The following is a 15,886-nucleotide window of genomic DNA, read 5'->3' on the forward strand; positions in this document are numbered from 1 at the left end:
CATTAGCCCCTCTAGTAATATATTTACTGAGAAAAATGGTGACGTGTTCAATACTTATTTTACCCACTGTATATATATATATATTATATATTTCCCACTTTTTAGCTTTTTGTTTGTTTTGGTAGGGGAAATGGTTGGATGAGTGGTTGGATCATGATAGTGATGCTGTGCAGCCAGGAATAACTGAAGTACAGAGCCATTTCAGCAGCATGGTCGTTTCTTTATGGTATCAAAAAAGACACAAGTGTGTTTGTGCGAATATGTATATAATAATTTGTGTGTTTGTGTAATTTCGATAAATATCAGTTATCAGTAATAACACCAATAATAACATTGGATATCGATATCGGCTGAGATTTTCAAATTGAAATTTGTATCCCGAACAAACTTGAGCTTGAAATGATTTTATTCTGAAACAGGTAAACCAGAAGTATCACAAGTTAAATGGAGCTATACCTGGTTTGGATTGGCTGATTTGCCTCAGACGATCCCTCTTCAAATGAAACCAAATAGAAAACTAACAACAGGTTTGCGTCAGGATGATTGACATTTGTCTTAGCGGTTATCTTCCATTAATTTTGTGGCTTAGCGTAAGCGGAGCTAAGATACATGTTTAGCTGAACAGTGGTCAGTGAAGCTAACTTTCTGGTTAGCTGTGCTCACCACTGGTTACTGATATTTGGTCTGAATCCTAATTTTAGCTTAATTTGACAAGGAATTTTTAAACCTCAAACAATATTTGGATTTAAAGATATATCAGCTGGGAGGAAAAACATCGCTGCTAGCTTGCAGAGAAAAATACATAAACGTAAGGCGTTTCTGCTCAAAATCATGTTCTTGTAGCTACTGCTTAAAAGTGCTAAAAATACTTAAGATTTTATTTTAGATATTTCATTTATATGCTTTAGCTAATTCCCTATTGTTGCCACTTTGGGACCCTCCGTTTGATGCGACGGGTCACTTTTGATTCAGACAAAACTGCTGTCTGAGATCTACAAACAAACAAACAAACGAGCTGTTTGTTCATTTCAAAGTAACAAGTATTAGTAAGTATTTTTGCTGAAGGGATCATTTTGCTTAACGGCTTATCTTAAACACCCACAGAGAGCTGCAGATGAGCGAGTCGTGGGCGTGAAAACCTGGTGATTAGTACAGATCAGGGCAGGCCTCTCGTGGAGCACATCGCACACGACTGTGGCTGAATGGGCAGACATGTGTGTGTGTGTGTGTGTGTGTGTGTGTGTGTGTGTGTGTGTGTGTGTGTGTGTGTGTGTGACCAAATTTGTGTGTGTGTGGGTGGGCGGCTGGAGCGGAGGAGGACTGGACGATGTATACGGATCTAAATTTGAACTTGCACGTGTTTTGTTTGGCACCTGCTGAGGGGGACGAACTGTCAGGACAACGCAGGCCTTTGACCGTCCCGCTTCACCTGTCAGAGGACAAAGAGCCGTGTCTCAGGCTGCGACACGTGTGGATCTGCTGCTGGCCGGCAGAGATAGTAGCAGTCCTGCACGAGTGGGTGGACAGTCTGCACACTGACCACCTTCATGTTCTTTCCTTTTCAGGCTGAGTGGAATAAACAACCCTGAAGAAGAGTTGGAGCTGACAGGTTGACTCTCCAAAACGTCAGGGAGGCGAGATCAAAGTCATTCATTCATCAAACCGTTGAGCTTTTATTCGTCACTAATTCACCATCAGGCCTTCTGAATATCTTCAGTGTTTTCAAATTAAAAATCAAATTGAGCTGGTTTTAGTTTGTAGCCCTGATATAAATCATCCTGTGACAGGTTAGATATTAACACTTTTCCCCCTGCTGTGCAGGCTGATTGTTCCGGTGATTTTTCTGTTTTGTGCAGCAGCCTCCACATCACTCCGACTGACGGAGTGGGAGTCGAAACGTTTTCTTTTTAAAGTGTGAACATTTCTAAATGTCGCTCCCGTGGTGTGCATTTTAGTGTTAGACCTGCGGTGCATGCTTTGAACTTTAATCACAACTGGACACAAATTTTTTTTTCCTCTAGTTTTTTTATTTTATTTTATTTTTTGCTGGTGTAAATGCTGACTCAGCTTCCTCTCCTGTTTGGAGTTTCTTCTGTACTTTTATTAGACTAAAACTCAAACTTTAACCTACTTCGGCACATTAAAGTTGTGTTTTTTTTTCCAGTTTTAATATTTTTTGCAGTATGTGACCTTATTTGAAACAGAGATCAAACACTCCAAAAGTGTTGTGCTCTTTGAAATTCACATAATGCTTCCTTTCGTCTTCTTGCGTGTCTTTTTCAGGATTTCTTTCTTCTTTCTGCGCCCTTTTCATTCAATGATTGATTTACTTTGTTTTTATAGTGAACTTTTTGTTGTTTTTATGAATTTAATTAATTAATATATGATTTTTTGTCATTTTAAGCAATTTTTTTGTCTTTTTCTCACTTTACGAATCCTTTTAGTTTCTCTATGCACGCGGTTTGTTATTTTGTGCATCTTTTATCATTTTTACACATAAGCATCCTTCGTCTTTTTGTCTCCTGGTGTTCATTTTATATTTTCTGTCCTCTTAAGTTTTATATTTGTGATTTTACGTCTTCTTATTTGGGCTTTTTTGCCATTTAATGGCTCCTTGTTTTTTTATTTTTTGTCTTCTTGTTCTTTCTTCACTCCTTTCTTGTAGTTTTTCTGTTCCTCTTGACTTATCTTCATCATTTGTCTTTTTTTTTTTGTTAGTTTTATTTTTTTTTCTTGTTTAAATTGGAACCTATATTGTTCCTTTTTGCTCTTGCAGAACTTTGCTCACAAAGACCTGCGGCAAAATCTGAACTCATCGAAGCAAATCTGGCAGCCTGAAGATTGTGACGCCTCAAAATGAGCTCAATAATAAAGGAAATCAGGCAAAACGACGCAGCTGCAGTTACAGAAACCATGAGCACAAAGAGAAACAAAATTTGAGCAACACTAACTTTACTGGAACCATTTTATTACACTCTCATGTTGATGTTTGTACACTATCATTAGAACTGTTAACACTGATCATCTTAAAGCATTCATACATAAGAATAAGAAGCTACAGAGAAGATCTACAGTATAAGTGTAACATTTGGGTGTGGATGAGCAAAGTAAACCGCTCAGGACACAAACTCACTGTGTAAAATCTCACGTATGTTGTAGTTATCAAAGCATGTTTTTTTTATTGTGTCTCTGTATTTGTCTGTACCGTTAGCAAAATATCTCATGAACCACTGGACAAATTTGAATGAAACTCTCAGGAAGTTTTCACTGGATGCACAACTTAAAACTGTTTAACTTTAAGTTTTAAAGGAATTCAAGATGGCCGCCACATCCAACTGGCTTTACGAAACAGATAAATTACAATAACTCTGCTGCTGTTACAGATATTGAGCTGAAATTTGGTGTGGTAGTAGCTGATAGTCAGCTACAAAACATAATCTAAGCTGTAATTATTGTGTATGATTTTTATCTAAAACCATTGCTGTCAAACTCATTCGTCTGTTAGCAAAATATCTCATGAACCACTGGACGGATTTGAATAAAACTCTCAGTAAATATTCTCTGGATGTGCAAATACAACTGGTTAACTTTTAGGATCACCCCTATTAAAGATGGTTGCTTCAGCTAATCAAGAATGGGCAGTTCTAAGTGGCAATAACTCCGTTACTTGTACAGATATTGAGCTGGGATTTGGTGTGGTAGTAGCTGAGAGTCATTCTCAACACATATTCTGAGCATTAACTCAATAAGAGCAGGCTGTGGCGGTCATTGTGGATTAAAACCTTGTCATGATGGGCGAGGAGCGATGCCAGGCCTTTAATTTAAACTTTTAACTGTTAGGTTGATGTCTTTTTTTTTTCATTTTGTTTGTGTTGTTGTTGTTGTTGTTGTTGTTGTTGTTGTTGTTGTTGTTGTTGTTGTTGTTGTTGTTGTTACTTTGTCCTCTCTCATCAAGCATTTTTTTCCCCTGCCTATGAAGCAAAATATTCGGCGGCCTCAGCTGTGCTCTCAAAGCTCGTTTCCGCGCTGGGGGTCCGGATGCTGGCCCCTCCTGTGGGACTCCTCATCAGAGGTAAGAGGGTCTCGCTGTGGCACGAGGAGCTCTGGTCCCAAAGTCGCGCGCCGGAGCCGCACACGTGCTCCCGACGCCCCGGCGGCGCGTCTTGCAGCTCGCCCTCTCCGGTGCGCAGCGCCATCAGCTCGATCTCGTGCTTGGCCGCGGTGTCCAGCACCTGCTGCTTGTTGTAGAACAGCACGAAGTTGTTGATGATGGGGTGTATGGGCAGCGCTATGGCGATGACCCCGCACAGGAAGCTGATGGCCGCGTTGCACCGACCCAAGGTGGTTTTGGGGTACACGTCCCCGTAGCCCACCGTGGTCATGGTGATCACAGCCCACCAGAAGGACTGCGGGATGCTGGTGAACAGGGTGTCCGGGTGGCTTTGCTCCATGGTGTAGCCCAGCGCGGAGAACAGGAAGACCCCCACGCCCATGTACATGAGGAGCAGCCCGAGCTCCTTCAGGCTGCTCTTCAGAGCCGCAGTGAGGGTCTGGAGTCCGGAGGAGTGGCGCGCCAGCTTGAAAATGCGCGCGATGCGCATGATGCGTAAAGCCTGGATGGCCTGCTGCACGTTGGCCAGCTCCATGACCCCCGCGCCGAACGAGGTGAGGATCAGCACCACGAAGAAGGGCATGATGGCCATGAAGTCGATGATGTTCATGAAGGCCAGGACGAATTTGACTTTGTTCGGGGAGGAGATCAGGCGGAGGAGGTACTCGACGGTGAACCAGCCGATGCACACCGTCTCGATGACCTCCAGGGTCGGGTGCTCCGTCAGGTTCCCCTCCGAGTCCTCCACCTGCAGGTCGGGGATCGTGCCCACGCACATCACCACGGAGGAGATGAGGATGAAAACGAAGGAAAGGATGGCGATGACGTGCGCAGCGAGCGAGGACTCCGGCTTCTCCATCAGCCTCCAGAGGGAAACCTGGAAGCGCTGCCAGCCTCCAGCAGCCGGGTCTCCTTCTCGGTCCACCAGGATGGTTCTGACTCGCTCGGCGATCTCCGCGAGCTCCTCCTCCACCTCCTTCAAGTGGCTCTTACAGCATTCGTCGAGAAAATCCGAGCCGATTTTCCAGAAGTCCATCTCCTTCATGAAGCACATCGGGCAGATGCCTCTCTTCATGTGGACCTCTCCGTAATAATACAACTCGATTACGCACTTGAACGCTTCGGGGTCTCTGTCAAAATAAAACTCCCCGGTGTCCGGGTCGTAGTCGTCACACAGCGAGGAGATTTCCTCCGGAGACTTCAGGGAGCAGTCCACCAGCTCGGCCAGTCGAGTGTCCGGGAAGCGGTTCAGCACGTCCCCGTGCAGCACCTGCTTCACCCCGCCGATGTTCACCACCACCTCCGCCTCCTCGCTGGCTTCCGAGCCGTTACAGTCGGCGTAGCGGCTCCTCTGGATCCCCCACATTTCGGTTCCGACGAACCCCTCCCCGACCCACCAGCCGCAGAACAGAGAGGTTTCCGCAGAAATGTCAACAGGCGAAGTGGACGCAAGTCAACAGACGCATCAATCTTCCGGGAAAACCGCCTAAACTCCAAGTTTCAGCCAAAAATAAAAAATAAAAATAAAAATGTTTTCTCAGACGTGACTGCGGCATGAACTCCGCTGTTTGCCAGAGAACAGTGCGCCTGTGCGCTCACAGAAAGTTGCGTCCAAGTGCGCCTGTTGTCAAATTAGACGCATGTAGATGAATACTTCCGGTTATGGATTTCAAAATAATACCGAGGAACGCGCATTGACTCAAAATGCTAACTCGAAACCTCCAAAAATGTTAATATGACACTATCTAAAGAGATGTAGTCGCTGACAACTATTAACATTTGAATAATAAAACGGGAAGTGAATAAAGTTGTGCATAAAGCAGCGATGTTACAAACCAAATAGCTAGTTGAGCTAGCTAGCTTTGTACTTCCGGTTTCTGACTCCAGCTTGATTGTTTACAGTTTGTAGATGCAGCGCACATTCAGGACGTCAGGTCTTGAAGGAGGCCGTGCAAAATGTAGACGCATTATTGTCAACCGGAAACAGGAGGAAATCGTCCACCATTTATTGTAAAATCATAATCAGCATCGTTAATATCTGATCCAACACTGCGACGCTTGTGAGAAAGCAGAATAAATTTTTAGAGGAATGAATTTAGCGGCATTGTGAGGAAACTTATTTGACTAAAAAATGTCTGGTGTACAGAAATGGACCTTGATGTCATAAGTTTAAGCAAACTTCAGAGCGCTTGCTTTGCTTTATTGACAGTCAGGCGGTGGTTTGTCTCCCTCTAGTGGCCACGTTTACACATTGCACTACTTTTATTGGTTTTCTAGTTTTCAGTAAATATAGGATAAAAATAAGTTTATTTTTAGTATAAAGTAATATTTGTGTGGGTTTAAATTTAAAAAATAAATAAATGAACATTTTATATAGATTTCAGCTTTCTTCATTGGATTTAAAGGTGGATAAATAACAATATGTTTTATATTTTACTACTTTCTATCTGCTTTGTTTTTGCTCATTTCACTTTTTGTACTTCAGTATGCTTAAAGGACTTCGTGTGTTGTTTTTATTAGTGTAGGCCTACATATGTTTCTTATAGTTCATGTTGTTTTTAAAGTGCTCAAATAATTAAATCTATAATACAAGATGGAAACGTGTGGTGTTAAGCAGCAAATCAAAACATTTAGAAAAAACATGATGAAAACTAGATTAAAAACTGCAACTAAACAGGAAAAAAACACATGAAAATAAAGTTGATATTGTTTTTTACTATGCACCTTGTTGTTTTAATTGTTGTGTTTTCTTAAATGTTTGGTAAAAATGTATTTGTGTTTCAGTATGTTGCCTAAAATACACCTACTAACCTATAAATAATGTCATTTTTTATTTGTCTGAACACTGAGTGTGTATTTGTTACTAAGGCACAATCCACCAATGAATATGCTTCCGAGCAGGATCCCATCATAACACCATAAGGATGAGTCAGCCCTGTGATATCTTACATATTTTTCTGATGCAGTTTTATGTCGCTTCCATCAACTCCCCTCACTGGAACTACACGGCGCACGCTGATTGGTCGAGTCTCAGCTTCCGCCGGAAGCGGACCAATCAGAAGGCTCAGCGTCGCCAGCAGCGAACCAATCCGCGCGGGCCACGGTGAGCCTTATTTTCCTGGTGTAGTTTTGTGGGAACGCAGCGGCAGCAGTTCTAGTGTTTGGTGCTTGTTGTGAGGGGTCGACGAGGGAGAAGTTAAAACCATGGGACCGTTTTTACTCGGTGAGTTATCACGGAACGCGTTTTTTTTCTTATGTTTAAATCAAATAGGACGAGTTGATGGCACGTGCGTTTGTGTGTGTTTTCATCCGGTGTAGCTAGCTTGAATAGCTAAGTTTTGGTGCAACAACAAGGACAACCAGGCCTTCATTATCGATGAGTTATTGAATTAATAAACGTTTGTTTTGCTTATTACTTTTCATAAGAGCTTTATGAGTAAATTCTAGTTATTACTTTTTATTAAATGTAACTTTAATTGAACGAAGTTGGCTGTGAGGCTCATTATTCATTCTGTTTTTGTTTTGTTTTTTTCCTCAGGAGTTCTGGGCTGCTCACTGGTCCTGTCTGTTCAAGCCATGTATTCGTCCAGTGATGATGTTATTGAGCTTACGCCTTCCAACTTCAACAGGGAGGTGATCCAGAGTGATAGTCTGTGGCTGGTTGAGTTTTATGCTCCATGGTGAGTCCATAAAGTCCAGTATATTCAGTGTTTAAAACCTGGAGAGTTTAGTCAAATGGTTTACGGTTCAGTGACAGTCACTTGCTGCAGGCTGATCTATTTATCCACGCCCACAAAGGCTGTGTTTTAGTTTGTAGCCTTAGCAAAATATCTGGTGAAGCAGTGGATATGCATTCCTTAAAGGAGTCATCGAGTCTTAATACAGTTTGATTCTGTCACTAAAAATATGCTTTTTTGCTTTTAATCATCAGGATTATGGTTTCCCTGGATTGCAGCCATATCGGCTCTGTGTGTAATCACTAAACACGTGTACAAGTTTGGTTTATTTCTCACTTCTTGTATACTCCTACAGGTGTGGCCACTGTCAGAGTCTTGCTCCTGAGTGGAAGAAGGCAGCCACCGCCCTCAAGGTAAGCAGAACTCCTGATGTCACCATGGTGGTCACCTTATTTACACACAGCCGGTTAACAGGAATAAATATATTCTGGCATGTCTACAACTCTTGAATTGGTCAAAATCATCTTTAACCTAAAAATATATTGAAACAAACATGAGAATACTGAAAGAAAATGTTACAGTTACAAAATATTATAAATAAAATTACACATTAAAAGATAAAGAAGGACTTTCTTTGTGCACGTTTTTGTCTTTAAAATGTAAAAAATATCTGAGCCGGTGGAAAATTTAAAATGTCTGCATGTAAAATAAAAAAAATATAAATTGTCTTATCTTTATCAGCGTCACTTTCCGCTTTAAGTTGCAAAGCGTCCTCATGCTCTGTTACAGATAATTACTGGTGTTGGATTAAAGTTTTATTTCAGTTATTTAATTCATTTTTTTATATCAACAGCATTAAATGTATAATTAATAAAAAAGACGAGCATCAGCCAGTCTACAAATAAACAAATATATCAAAAGAATATTTAATGAATTGATGACTTCTCATTTTTAAAATTGTTTTAAATTTCACTTTGATGACAGGTAAAAGTGATGATTCTGCTCCAGATATCCTCACGTTTTCTGACCCTGTTCTGCCAGGGATCTTGTGAAAACTAAGAGGACAACTTTATTCCCTCACCCGACAGTAACACAATACTGAAATCAAAGCTAAACAGTTCAACTCAACTACAAAGTAATAATAATTAAAGGGCCTGTGATATGCTTATCCTTCAAATACAAAAAGTCAAAGAAAACCTTTTATATATAAGAAAATTAACATATTACATATGATTTTATTCATTTTGTCTCATAACTGGCATATTTTCTCTTGAACTTTGCTCAGCAAAGTGAAACAGGAAGCGACATCAAAGGGCAACTCTTTAATAAAAGAAACTCTAGTCTTTGTTTATTGAAACATTCTTATTTAAACTCTTCTCCAACTCTGATAGTGACTCAAAATAATCTAAAGAAACATCAGATTCGTCTCTAATTATTGTAATATTGCTCTGTTTACATGCAGACATTCCCCTTTGACATCACTTCCTGTTTCTTCACATGCAAATATCTCAACAGCTGTTCATCTAAACGTCGTGAAATTTGTTTTGCAACATGTTATCAGTGTTCTTGTTCCAAAAACACATTCACATTTATTGCAAAAAGTTTTATGTCACGGGCACTTTAAGAAGAAGCTTTATTATCATCATAAACTGGAGCACATTGTCAGGCTGTGAATTCAGTAAAAAGTGAGAATCCAGATTTAAATTGAATTGCTGTGTTGATGTTTCAGGGGATCGTCAAGGTCGGAGCCGTGGACGCTGACCAGCACAAATCACTGGGAGGCCAGTACGGCGTCAGAGGGTTCCCCACCATCAAGATCTTCGGAGCCAACAAAAACAAACCGGAGGAGTACCAAGGTATGGACAGCTGATGGGTTTTACTTAAAGCTTTGTGTCTCCTTGTTTTCACGTCTATTGCTCATAACGCTTTCTTTAAGACCCCTAAGCTGTTCCTTCATGCCTGCAGGGGGCCGCAGCAGCCAGGCGATTGTAGACGGAGCCATGAACTCGCTGCGCAGTCTGGTGAAGGAGAGGCTGAGCGGCAGGTCGGGAGGGTCTGGCTACAGCAAGCAGGTGGCTGCAGGAGCAGTTCTCTCTCGTTTTAAAAAGAAACAGCTTCTAATAGCTTTGATAAATGAGCGAACGCTAACACAACTGGCTTCCAGCAGAGCGGAGGGGCAGGAGAGGGCAACAAGAAAGACGTGGTGGAGCTCACTGACGACAACTTCGATAAGACGGTGCTAGACAGCGACGAGGTGTGGATGGTGGAGTTCTTCGCTCCCTGGTGTGGACACTGCAAGAAGTGAGTGACGGCGGAGCCTTGTCGTGACGGAGATCAGAAACTTTTTAAATGTTTGAACCTGTCTCCTCCCTCCTGTCCAGCCTGGAGCCTGAGTGGACAGCTGCAGCCACAGCTGTGAAGGAGCAGACCAAGGGCAGGGTCCGCCTGGGGGCCGTGGACGCCACCGTGCACCAGGTGATCTCCAGCCGCTACGGGGTGAGTGGACGCTCTCAGATTGGACCTAAATGTGCAAATGTCTTAAGTTCTGTCTGCATCTTCTATATTTATTCTTCTTTCATCTGTTTGTCGCATTTTAAACCTTGGATCTCAAACATGAAGTGATTCAGTGTTGAAGACAGCTGTTGGACTTCAGAACCGTTTACTGGGTCGAACAATGTTTCAGTCAGACAGAACCAACAACAAGGAAGCAAAACGTAAAGAATTAGAGAAAAATTATGTAAATAAATTCTAATTATAATAAATTAATAATAGTTTTACATATAAAAAATCATATTTTATCCTTTTAATCTATTTTCCTCATTCAGCAACCTATTAAATTTCTGTTATGTTTCATGTAGGAGAAAAACACTTTTTTTTCAGTCAGTATTTAATACAGCTGGCAAAATAAATTAAAGTATTTATGTTGTGCTTCTGGTTTTTAATTCAGGGGATTATAATAAAAAAATCCTAAGAAAATGGCTGCTTATCCATTAATTGTTAGTCAATGTATAAGATAAATCAACTTCAGATTATTCATTAATCGATAACTAGCATCCCTAATTTACACAGGAATAAAATTAATTTATATCTACTCATATTCATGTAATTAAGCGTTTTAATGATTTGGCCGATTAATCGATTTAATTAAAATAATCGTTAGTTGCAGCCCTATTTGCAGGAGTTCTTTTTAATATCTGCTTTCTGTAAAAGCATCAAACTTGACTGAGAAGCTTTTATTTTGAAGAGCACTGATTATTTTTTTTATCACTCAGTTAAGCTACAAAACAATAAAATGTAACTGTGGCTCTATTTATTTTCAGACTTAAACTAATATTTAAACTGTGAAGTTGGAGCCAGCAGGATGACAGCTCAGTTCTGGACAATAACTCAATATTAATGTTCGGGGAGTGGGGGGGAGTGTTAGCCACCAATTGTGCAAGTTCTCCCACTTAAAAAGATGAGGCCTGTAATTAACATTGTTAAACCTCAACTATGAGAAACAAAATGAGAAAACATATCTGGCAAATTAATTCAACTTTTAATAACAATCAGGTCCGTTTCAAAAGCGACTCTTTTATTTTGCTTGTTGGTCTCGCTCCGTGCCGCCCCTCTGACACTGGAACTAATGGAATGTTTCAGATCCGGGGGTTTCCCACCATCAAAATTTTCCGCAGAGGGGAGGAGCCAGAGGACTACCAGGGAGGTCGGACTCGTGGTGACATCATCGAGAAGGCGATGGATCTGTTCGCCGACAACGCTCCGGCTCCCGAGCTGGTGGAGGTGTGTGTCTCGTGCTGCCGTCGCGTCGGCCGCTCAGGATCTTTATTAAACCGTTTGAGTGTTTGTTTGATCGGCTTTGTGACCGTTTCTCCTCAGATCCTGAGCGAAGACGTCCTGAAGAAGACTTGTGACGACAGCCAGCTGTGTATTATCGGCGTCCTGCCTCACATCCTGGACACGGGTAAGCCCCGCCCAGATACCCACTGATACACGGTATTATTTGAAAGTCCTCACCGTCTTTATTTGAACAGGTGCGTCTGGGAGAAACGGTTACTTGGAGGTGATGAAGAAGATGGCTGAGAAGTATAAGAAGAAAATGTGGGGGTAAGAGCTCGGACCCAGTCCTGAATCATTGCAGTGTTTAAGTTCCAGTGGTCCGATGGTCTGGTCCTTCCAACAGCTGGCTCTGGACTGAGGCGGGCGCTCAGATGGACCTGGAGGCCTCTCTGGGTATCGGTGGATTCGGCTACCCCGCCATGGCTGCCATCAACGCTCGCAAGATGAAATTCGCTCTCCTCAGGGGCTCCTTCAGCGAGACTGGCATTCACGAGTTCCTCAGGTAGGGGGCGCAATTCACCTGCTGTTTGCTCCAGAACACGAGTCCATTCGGGGTTTATTGAAATCCTTTAAAAATACTTGAAATTTAACGGTTTGGGAGGTGCTTGGTAGTCAAACTGCACAGAGTAGAACAAACATTTTCTCTTTAATGAAGTCTCAGATGGCCTCGCTGCCGCTCAAAGCCCGAACCCTCGTCAGCTTCCTGCCAGCAGGACCTGCAGCTTTTCACGACGGGAGAGTCGGTGCTCTCGAGTCACAATGCAAAATTAGTGGGAGGGAATCTTACATTTAAGCTGAATTCTTCCGTTTCAATTCATTGAGCCGGGGTTTTACATTCGTACTGCACTTCAAATGTGCAAAAAATAATAATAATAATGTATAGAAAACTCTCAAAGTTTATTAGCTAATGGTTCAGTTAAGTAAAAAGTAGCTGTGGCTTCTAAGTTCATTTCATATTAAACTTTAACTTTCAATTTTTTGGACTGCTAGCCTCCCTCCAGAGATGCAGACTGCTCTCAAGTTTGGTGCTGGAAAAGTTTGAAAATGTACCTTAAAGGGATCTACGATTAGTTGTAACATTAGACTTTATTTGATAAACATTTATTTTAACTGTAAAATAAATGGAATAGAATAATAGAAATAGCCTTTATTTTCCTGCAGCGGGGAAATTCAGAAAAGACTGAAGACAGAGAGAAGAACGTAGAAATGACTCGGCCTGCAACTGAAAATATGGATGGAGGACCTCAGTTTAGCTTGTTTGTTGCGCTAGCGCCGAGCTAATACATATAAGGCAATATCGCGTCAGCGCTAAAGCTAACAGGCTAAGCTGAGGTTCTTCTTCCATGAAGCAGCTCTGTTGTCCTCCATCCATATTTTCAGTTCCAGGCTGAGTCATTTCTACCTTCTCCTCTCTGTCAACGCTCTCTGGTTTCATTTAAAAGAGTCGATCATCAGATATTGTCCAAGATTAACCTTCAGGGTGGATATAGCTCGCTAGCAGCCTCGCACCGAGGACCTATCCACGTCATCATTTACCCAGAATGCTTTGCGTGTAAATAAAATGGCTCTGTCTATGTTAAAATATATTTTTTAAAAATATATTATTTGTATTTTTTTACTGTATTTTTTACAGTCTTTGTTTCACAGTTAAAATATGTTTATCAAATAAAGTCTAATGTTACAACTAATCAGGGATTCCTTTAAAAAGTGCTTGACGTTTCCTCTGGGGAAAGTGTACGAGCCCTGCTGATTGTGACTCATGTTCCTGCTGATGTTCAGGGAGCTGTCTGTGGGCCGCGGCTCCACAGCCACACTGGGAGGCGGAGTCATGCCCAAGATTCACTCAGTGGAACCCTGGGACGGCAAAGACGGCGAGGTGAGTCTCGTGTTCACTTCCTGTCAGCATTCTGAGCGGTTCTTTCCTAAAACGACTCCTTTTATTCGTCAGCTTCCTGTGGAGGAGGATTATGACCTCAGTGATGTTGACCTGGACGACGACTTCGTGAAGGAAGAGCTGTGAGTGGAAGCTGCCGGTGGATCTGTCTGGTCCAGTGTGGCTCCGCCTCCCCTCCCCTCCCCTCAGAGGATGAACAGGAGGCCCTGTCGCCAAGTTACTGAAATATTCCAGAAAAGACAAATAAGAGACATCTGCAGTTTTTCTACATCATCAAACTGTCATGTGGCGGGGGGACGGGGGGGCTGTGTCTCTGGGATAAATTCATTTTCACAAACCTGCTGAACGTTAGAGAAGCTGCGTATTTATAAAGCTGCCACCAGCTGAGGGGAGGAGGTTCTGAATGTCACTTCAAGTCCTTTTAAGACGTTGTTCCCTCTCGCCTTGAAGCACCTATTTTAAGACATGGACTTGTGAAAGTAACACTTCAGTCTGATGAACCTAAACATGTGATTTCCTTTTTTTTTTTTTTTTTTTTAAAGAAAAACAGTAAATAAAACATTTGGATTTGCATCTCGTCTGGTCAGGACAAAGGGGACTCTTTGGGACGTGTTGTGTAGATTTTTCTTACACGACTTTATTTCAATTGTGTGAAAACAAAATGCGTTTTTTTTTTGTTACAAAAAATAAAAACAATACAAACAATCACGGCCTCCTTATTCACACAATCTCACGAAATCTAATAAAACGCATCTAACTGAGCAGTGAGCACATGCAACTTCAAAGAAATGTGGAGCTTATTCAAAAAGGACGTAAGCTCCTGAACAATTAGCCACAATTAATAAATTGTTTTTAGTTTAAGTTCCTCTTACTGTAACACAACTTTAATACTTATTTAATCCAACCAGTATAAACAAATATGGCACCTCACAGGAAACAGCTGAAGTACAAAAGGTATGGGAAGGCACAATTAAAAAAAAATACAAATTTACAGCTCAGTCCAGGCAGAAGAAGCTTGATTTACATCGATGTAAACAGGAGTGTTGGAGGACGAAGCTGGATTTATGTTGGTGTGCTCACGATGAAGTGTGTGTTTCCGTAGTTTTTTTTTTTTTTCTTTCAAAACTGACGAGGGGCTTCCTGGTCTGACTGCAGCAGTCTGACGATGGACGGGTCGCTCTTGGCACCTTTAATGAACTCCTCCAAAGACAATCTACCTGCGGAGCCAGAAACCATGAAGAGTTTTCATCAGCAGGGAGGGATTTGTGCAGCGGCCACTCAGAAAACGGTCTCTACTGTTCTGTCAGAGTAACAAAGACACACAGTACCCGCTAAGAGGGCAACATCTTAAAATAAAATAAAACACTGACAGTGGTACGCACAGCTAAGAAACGTTAGCTTATCCACTAAACAAGGATCTTCGTTCCCCTAATGCTAAACAGATTCAAAATTAGGGGAAATGCTAACTGCTAAAACGACTCAGTGTCACATTTTATCTTTTTAACTCGTGGTTTTTACACAGCAGCAAAGATTATAGAAGCAGAAAACCATGTTTGTGTAATATGTGTCGCTCTGCAGAGAATAAAAATAAGATTTAATTAAATAAATTACTGTTTCAGGCTGAAAATAAAGAAGAGTTTCTCAGGAGAAAGAAGTTAGGTGGTCCTAATCGACTTTTGTAGGAGTGGTTAAGTCATTGTTTAAAACTAATAATAAAAATTGGAGTGAATTGTGAAGGATTTACTAGAGTTTTGCTAAATTTAAGTTTTGTTAAATATTTTACTTCAGATTAAAAGCATTTCTTGGCTCGAGTTTTATTTTAAATACCATTTGAAGTTCATCAAACAAAAAAAATAGCAAATATTTGACCATATTTTATACACTGTTAATTTTTGTATTTATTTAAATAATTATTAAATATTTTTTTTCTCTTTGACGCTTTTAGTTTGAAGTTTAGCTGATAAAGATGCGCCTGTGATTTTCAAAAGTCCAGAACAAACGTCTCATCCTTTAGTTCACATCGGTTCAGTTTATAAACTGCATTCTTAGCAGACAGAACAGGGTTTTTGTTTTGTGTTAGCACCTTAAGAACGGCTGAACGAACAAGTGGGTCATTGATTGACTTCACAGGCCTGAAAGACCAAATCAAGGTGCTGAGACCTGCTGAGCCGTCAGGACTGTGGAAGTGTTCCACAAACACTCGTTTCCATCGACTGTTTCTCCGTCGTCTCTGCGACCCGACACGACGGGTCCAGGAGAGAAACCTGGACATCCCTCTCCCCAGGGATACTCTCCAGCTCAAGGTATCTCAAGCCTTTCCCAGGCCAGAGAGGGTATATATATATATATATATATATATATATATAC

General features: G+C 41.4%; 4 protein-coding genes across 5 annotated transcripts in view; 2 read left to right on the plus strand and 2 right to left on the minus strand.

The window, feature by feature from the left end:
• Positions 1–3,240, plus strand: part of si:dkey-90m5.4 (leucine-rich alpha-2-glycoprotein) — a gene marked incomplete in the record, with an annotated part of 19,225 nt that extends 15,985 nt beyond the window's left edge. The window contains 1 exon segment of the mRNA XM_014015688.1: positions 2,793–3,240. Within this exon segment, the coding sequence (XP_013871142.1) occupies positions 2,793–2,810 (18 nt within the window).
• Positions 3,241–3,894: 654 nt separating this feature from the next.
• Positions 3,895–6,468, minus strand: LOC106522617 (potassium voltage-gated channel subfamily F member 1). Its single transcript, XM_014015689.1, has one exon. The coding sequence runs from the start codon at positions 5,475–5,477 to the stop codon at positions 3,972–3,974; it is 1,506 nt and encodes a 501-aa protein (XP_013871143.1). The 5' UTR covers positions 5,478–6,468; the 3' UTR covers positions 3,895–3,971.
• Positions 6,469–7,223: 755 nt separating this feature from the next.
• On the plus strand, positions 7,224–14,060 carry pdia6 (protein disulfide isomerase family A, member 6). Of its 2 annotated transcripts, none has more exons than XM_014015690.1 (13): positions 7,224–7,334; positions 7,650–7,791; positions 8,144–8,201; positions 9,518–9,644; positions 9,754–9,860; positions 9,953–10,089; positions 10,170–10,284; positions 11,428–11,568; positions 11,665–11,749; positions 11,820–11,892; positions 11,969–12,127; positions 13,405–13,501; positions 13,574–14,060. In XM_014015690.1, exons 1-13 carry the CDS (start codon positions 7,316–7,318, stop codon positions 13,643–13,645), a joined length of 1,332 nt encoding a protein of 443 aa, XP_013871144.1. In that variant the 5' UTR covers positions 7,224–7,315; the 3' UTR covers positions 13,646–14,060. The 2 variants fall into 2 exon arrangements, with proteins under 2 accessions (XP_013871144.1, XP_013871145.1); XM_014015691.1 differs by having other exon boundaries at positions 9,956–10,089.
• The window catches only part of hpcal1 (hippocalcin-like 1), a 16,909-nt gene continuing 15,060 nt past the window's right edge, over positions 14,038–15,886 (minus strand). Inside the window, exon 4 of the mRNA XM_014015692.1 lies at positions 14,038–14,736. Coding sequence (XP_013871146.1) covers positions 14,639–14,736 — 98 coding nt within the window. The 3' untranslated portion in view covers positions 14,038–14,638. The remainder of the gene's footprint in view (positions 14,737–15,886) is intronic.

Source organism: Austrofundulus limnaeus, unplaced genomic scaffold, assembly GCF_001266775.1.
Source record: "Austrofundulus limnaeus strain Quisiro unplaced genomic scaffold, Austrofundulus_limnaeus-1.0 Scaffold133, whole genome shotgun sequence".
Classification (NCBI taxonomy): domain Eukaryota; kingdom Metazoa; phylum Chordata; class Actinopteri; order Cyprinodontiformes; family Rivulidae; genus Austrofundulus; species Austrofundulus limnaeus.

Excerpts from the sequence above, each read along its gene's own strand:
- LOC106522617 (XM_014015689.1), bottom strand. The coding sequence starts at position 5,477 with ATGTGGGGGATCCAGAGGAGCCGCTACGCCGACTGTAACGGCTCGGAA.
- pdia6 (XM_014015690.1), top strand. Across the intron at positions 7,792-8,143 it reads GTTGAGTTTTATGCTCCATG|GTGTGGCCACTGTCAGAGTC; the intron begins GTGAGTCCATAA and ends ATACTCCTACAG. Across the intron at positions 9,645-9,753 it reads CAAACCGGAGGAGTACCAAG|GGGGCCGCAGCAGCCAGGCG; the intron begins GTATGGACAGCT and ends TCATGCCTGCAG.